The sequence below is a fragment of the Microtus ochrogaster genome, chromosome 18, assembly GCF_000317375.1.
Source record: "Microtus ochrogaster isolate Prairie Vole_2 chromosome 18, MicOch1.0, whole genome shotgun sequence".
Classification (NCBI taxonomy): Eukaryota; Metazoa; Chordata; class Mammalia; order Rodentia; family Cricetidae; genus Microtus; species Microtus ochrogaster.
This window is the reverse complement of record NC_022020.1, coordinates 25833519-25839864: the sequence shown is the minus strand read 5'-3', so window position 1 is coordinate 25839864 and position 6346 is coordinate 25833519. Positions and strand designations below refer to the sequence as shown.

General features: G+C 38.7%; 1 protein-coding gene across 1 annotated transcript in view; it reads right to left on the bottom strand.

The window, feature by feature from the left end:
* Positions 1-5370: 5370 nt before the first annotated feature.
* Positions 5371-6346, bottom strand: part of LOC101983348 (protocadherin beta-4-like) — a 22031-nt gene continuing 21055 nt past the window's right edge. The window contains exon 2 of the mRNA XM_013349537.2: positions 5371-6305. Within this exon, the coding sequence (XP_013204991.1) occupies positions 5937-6305 (369 nt within the window). The 3' untranslated portion in view covers positions 5371-5936. The remainder of the gene's footprint in view (positions 6306-6346) is intronic.

Here is a 6346-nt window from a genome sequence, read left to right as displayed (position 1 = left end):
ACTATATAAACCAAGCTGGCCTCTAACTCATGGAGATCTGCCTGCTTCTGCCTCCCAAATTCTGGGATTAAAGGTGGGCACCACCACATTCAGCTTGATAACACATTTTTTTTAAAAAGGGATTTACTTCTGTTTTATTCATGTGTACATCTATATGAGTGTATGCTGATCATGTGGAGATGCCTGAAGATGTCACAAGAGGTACTGGAATTTTTAGCAGACTGTCTACCATAGGTATAGGAACTGAACTCAGTCCTTTGGAAGAATAGCAAGTGTTCTTATCCTCTGAGCAATTTCTCCAACTTCCATTTACACATCTTTGTCACCAAGCCCAAATAGTTGGCTAGGTTTTCTTTTTGATGTTTGCTGTGGGAGCTCCTTCTGCTCCTTCAGCCAATAGCCTTTAATAACAGCCCACTTGGGCATGGTCTCTCTGGCTTGAAAAAGCAGTGGTAGCGCATGCTCCCTCTCTTGTTTTGGACTCTGCTTCTGGCTACCAGATGCTTTTCCAGGGGGCTGTTGTCTAGGATGGTGATCTGTAAGTTTTTCCCTTTAAATAAATAACCCTTTTATTAATCATAATTCCAAACTTGTGTGGAATTACTCTTTTAGATGTTGTATAGTTTATAGATTTGTACAACTTTTCATAGTGTGTCAATACTTTTAGATTGTCAAATAGAGTAGTTTCTTGGCCTCCAAACCCTTTAAATCTACATATTTCTTCCTGCCTCTCCTGAAATTAGGAAATCACTGTCATTTTTACTGTCACTACAACTATTGCCTTTTCCAAAATGTCATGTAAGATCCAAAGACTGTGGACTCTTCAGCTTGGTTTACTTCACTCACTGCATGCACTCAAGTTTTTGCAGTGCTTTGTCATGAGTTTATAGCTCTTTTTATGTAAAACCTCATTTTCTGCTTCTACCACAATGCATTTGTCCATTGACCAACCTAGGAATCTCAGTTACTTTAAGTTTTGATAGTTATAAATGAAGTTTCCAGAAGCACCCATGTCCAAATTTTTGTGTGGATCCATTTTCTGTTCCTTTGCATGAATACTATGGAGCATGATTGCTGGAAGACATAGTAAGAGTAAAATCAATGTTGAAGAACTACCCAACTGTTTTACAAAGTGGCTGCAGCAGTTGTAATTCCCATGATCCAAGAAACAGAGTTCCTGGTGCTCCACACCCTCCTCAACATTTAATGATGTTGGTGTTCTGCAAGTTGAACATGCTAATAATGGTCATGATGTGGTGTCTCAATTATTTGAATTAGCATTTCTTGAAATACATGCAATTTGTTTTTAATAGTTTTTCATACTCTTATTGATCATCCATGTGTCTTGTTTGCTAATGTGTCTTTGAGTGTTTTATGTGCCAGGTTTTTTGTTGCTGAGTTTTTTACATCCCATATACTGTACACAGCCATCCTTTGTGCAATATGTCCTTTAGACAAATTTCCCCAATCTATAGTTTGACTTTTTATTTTCTTCATAGGATATTTTGCAGAAGAGAAGATAGAGTTGAGTTATCAACATTATCTGTTCTTGTCCCATGGGCATTGTTGTAGTAACTTCAATTTTATCCTCTTTAAAAATTAAAAAATTGCCAAGCAGTGGTGGTTCATGCCTTTAATCCCAGCACTCTAGAGATAGAGGCAGGTGGATCTCTGTGAGTTCAAGGCCAGCCTTGTCTACAAGAGCTAGTTCCAGGACAGGCCCCAAATTACAGAGAAACCTTGTCTCAAAAAACAAAATAAAAATAAATAAATAAATAAAAATAAAAAAATTAAAATTATTCTGTTTGTATTCTACATGAAATATATATGAATAAAATACCTGAAATGTTTGGAATTTTATTGGTTTATAAATTGATTGGGGGTGAATTAGCTTTTCACCTGCTGAATCTTTTAGTTAGTGACTACTAAGTCTAAGTACTAAGTACTTAGTACTAAGTACTAAGTTAGTACTACTCAGTCTGCTTAGATGTAAAATGCTGCGTACCTTTCTGTGTGATAGTAGTATGGCATGATTTTTTTTTAGGTATTTTACATTTTGAAACTATTTTAAAGCTAGTTAAACATTTTTTTTGGTTTTCTATTTTTTCTTACTTCAGTTTTGAAAACTCAGAGTTTAAATAGTGATTTATAAGTTTCCAACTTTATCGGTACAAAATTGTTTAGACTATTAACTTTGCAGGTTTTTTATGAGTCATTGATTAGGTAGGCTTGATTGTCCCGGACCTCACTATGGAGATCAGAATGGCCTCGAACTTACGGAGATGCCCCTGCCTCTGGCTCTGTCTTTCAAGTGCTGGGATTAAAGGTGTGCACCACCTCTGCCGCTTTCATTTTTGAAGAGGCCTTTAGGGTTGCAAGGTGCTGTCTTACCTTTTTTCTTGATTCATTTAAGAATTCTAAAGGCTGGGTTTCATGCATTTTATATGTATTTTTGAATCCTTTACAAAACTATTATTTTTGGAGACATAGCACTCAGTATTTATTTTCCATCCTTTTTTCTTTCCTCCTGCAAACTTACAATACATTCCAGAGGGTTTCCCTCTTGCCTTTGTAGTTCCTCTAACATATTCCTTCAGTGTTTATGTAGACTTCGTTAATTTTCTTTGTCTGAAAACCTTTTGGAAGGTTCTGTTTGCTGGTAATAAAATTCTAGCATCCTAATAATTTTCTTTGGAGATGTTGAAAATATGGTTTATTTGTTGTTGGAATCACGTTCAGAAGTCTTCACTCCATTTTACTGATGTTTCTTTAAAAGTATGCATCTTTTTATGGTTGCTGAAAGTTTTTTTTTTGCTTTTCTGTTTGATTTTGATGCTGCACAATTTTCCTGTGATCCCCTAAGGTGTGCTTCGACTTTCATCTGTCTAGACTGGATTTGGTAAAACATCTCGAATGGTTGTTTATCAGTTTTTGACCTGGGAGCCTTTGCACGCATACAGTGTGTGTATCCAAGTCAGAGGATAACTTGCACAAGGCAGTTTCTCTCCTTCCACCTCGTGCGTTCCAGAGACCAAACTCAGATGGTCAGGCTTGGTAGCAAGCACATTTCCTCCACTGTACTAACTCTATGGCGCTGCTCATTAATTTAACTTAATTAATTAAAGTTGATTTGTTTTAATATTATCCTTTCAATTTAAGATCTGTACCTTCTAAGTCATATGTGCTATGTCTTTCATCACCCCATGGTGGGGGCTTGCATTGAATCTTTCTCCTGAAGACTGGATAGCTATGTGAAAAGTTAACCTAGGATTAAGGTGCTATTATTTCCCCCTGGAGAAATTCTTAAATTTGCTTGGTAGAGCCCTGGCTAATCAACTTAAAAAGCGAAATGATGATGTGTGTGGTTGAAAAGCTCAAACTAGTTACAACACGCTATGTCCAGGCCAGGGACAGTGGGAAAGGTTTTACCAATCATTTTTACCAAAATTAACAGCAAAACCGTGGACATAATACAGCTCTCAAGATCTTGTAGGAGAGAAGGATGGTGCAAACAGAAGGTTGTTTTCAGGCCTGATAAGCAACAAACGCTACCTTCCTTCCAGGTGAGAAATTGTATTCTCCATATCTTCTTAAAGAGGAAAGCCCCAAACTCTAATTATTACATAGCAGGAAAAACCTCATTCTGCCATCTTGAACTCTCAGAGATCCTCCTGCCTCTGCATCCAGGTTATTAGTTTTTAACTATGCATTTCTCCCCCGACTAAGTGTCCCAGGAGGTGGAACTGGCCTTCAGCTGGAATCTCCATTCTACCAATGTTTGCTGATTTACTCTGTATCTATGACAACCAACCTATTGTTTTCTCAGACTCAGCCAATGTCTTTGGAAGCAACGCAGACTATAGGACTCACCGTCTCATCCCCAAGGAATTTATTCTCCAAAACCTAAGCCCTCTCAGTTCAAATCACACAGTGTGTTCTCTGTGGATGGACAGTAATGGTTTCTGACCTTTAACCTGGTTTTGTGATTGTTTGATATCACCACATCATACATGTAGCCTTCAAGTGACAGGGCACAGAGAAGACAAATAGGAGCACTTCCATATTCAGTCTGTATAAAGACATTACTTTTACCCCATGTTGTGGAAAGGTGTCTGTTCTCAGGTATTATGAATAGCTCAGTCCGCATGCATGGTCAGCTGTTCACTCTGAGTTACTGTGCCATCCCCATCTAGATGCCTCTGGAGGAATATAAGGTAAATCCCAGCAAATCAAAATAAACTCAGCAAAAGAAGCGTGTGACCCTGCCATCCACAAGATGAGCGAAACATTAAGATGGGGCACTAGTGAGAAAAGCAAAGACATTACAACCCTAAAAAAGTGACTGACCACCTGCCGAGAGGGATAAGACTAAATTCAGAGTCTCTGGCTACCTCACCCTGACCTTCCCCTCCTGTACAATCTGCAGCATAGCAGAGAGACGTAAGGCAGGTGTTAGGGCGTTGACTTGCTGCCTTCTCAGATTGCCAGCTCTCCAAACAAAGCACAACTTAAAGATTCCAACACTGGCCTCTGTGGAGTAAGGCAGCATAGGTTCCAGTACTCTGGCTGCACTTTGAGACTGGGTCTCACAACATAGCACTGGCTGGCCTGGAACTCACTTTTGAAGACCAGACTAGCCTTAAACAAATCTTGCCAAGTTCTATCTCCTGAGTGGTGGGATTAATATAGATAGGCAGAATCACACAATGTGCTTGCTACTGAGCATAACATAAAAGGTCATAATTCAATAAATAAATACACTGCTGTTCAAGAGCAATATTTTCTAGGAACTCGATTTGATTGAAAATTTAAGTTAAAACAGCTGAAATCATATTACATATCAAAGAAAGGTAAATCCCCAAATTCTACTCTTGATCTAAAATCTATAACTACCAAATGACATAAAGCAAAAATGTGAAGTCGCAACAACAAGAACTAGACAAGGGGCTGAAGAGATGGCTCAGCAGTTAAGAGCACTGACTGCTCTTCCAGAGGTCCTGAGTTCAATTCCCAGTAACCACATGGTGGCTCAAAACCACCTATAAATAAATAAATAAATAAATAAATAAATAAATAAATAAATATTTTTTTTTAAAAAAAAAAAAAGAAGAAGAAGAACTAGACAAGACTGTCAGAGTCCAGAAGAAATTTCTTCTATTGGAAGGCAGGACAGGCTTCAGGAAAAGCTAGGCCATAGCATCATTTGCTACAGCTTCTCCGCAAAGGGTGGATAGGAAAGCAGAAATTTGATCCCTCACCACTCTGAACACTTTAGAGGAGGGGAGGAAATAGGTCAGATTTGGATAGTGCTTTTTAAAAAGATTATGCTTAGCAACAGATTAGCAATTTTACTTCATGAAGGGAATAACAAATTATGAGACATTTCCTCTTTAATTTTCACTAAGTTGCAATTAATGAAAAGTTTTAATCTTGCGATATTTGAAACACTTGCAGGCACATAAATAAAACAAGCACTAACATTTATGTTGCTCACAAGGGTCACAACGGAACGTACTAAAGTTCTAATGAAGGGCATCTTGACATGAATTTAGCAGACAAAAGTAGGCTAAGGCCAAATAAAAACTAAGCATTCTAACCTTGAAAAGAGAAAGTTATATGGAAAAAGCAGTGACACAATTATACAGAAGTTCAAATTTTCTTATTAGCATTAAGGAGGAAAATAATTCGATGTTATGCTACTAGAGTTATTTGTACTTACGAGAATATTAGTCACCAAAGGCATATAAAAATGAGGAAAATACATAATACACATATTCTATAATGACAGTCTAACCATGTAAAATACCTACAAGAAAAGTTGGAGCAGTTGGGCATATGCACACATGCAGTAGTTTGAAAAAAAGGGTACACATTACACGTATCTATATAAAAGTCTGCATGTTGATTCTGAAGATACAGGGAACCACTTTGAATACTTAACTGAAAACAAAGCTATCCCTGCAGTGGGGACTTTCGTTAATTTCTCTCCCAGGATCCTGAAGCAAAAAATTAGGGATCATGGGTTTAAGGAACTTGAACTCACCAGTCCCAGAGTCTCCCCTCAGACACACTTCATACTGATAGCTCTGGGATAGAGTCCCATCACCACTGACATCCACCAGGTGACCAGGAAAGTGTCCTTCAGACAACGAGCAGCCACCCACGGAGGTCGCCCTGGCCCTCCTGCACAGCCTCACCCCCACAAACAGCAGCACAGACAAAAGGAAGAGTGAAGACACAGACGCCAAGGCAATGACCAGGTACAAAGTAAGCAGGTCTTCGTCCTGTGTGGGGTCGCGCGCCACCTCTGGCAGAGGCAGGTAGGGCTGAGAGAAGCCATCCACCA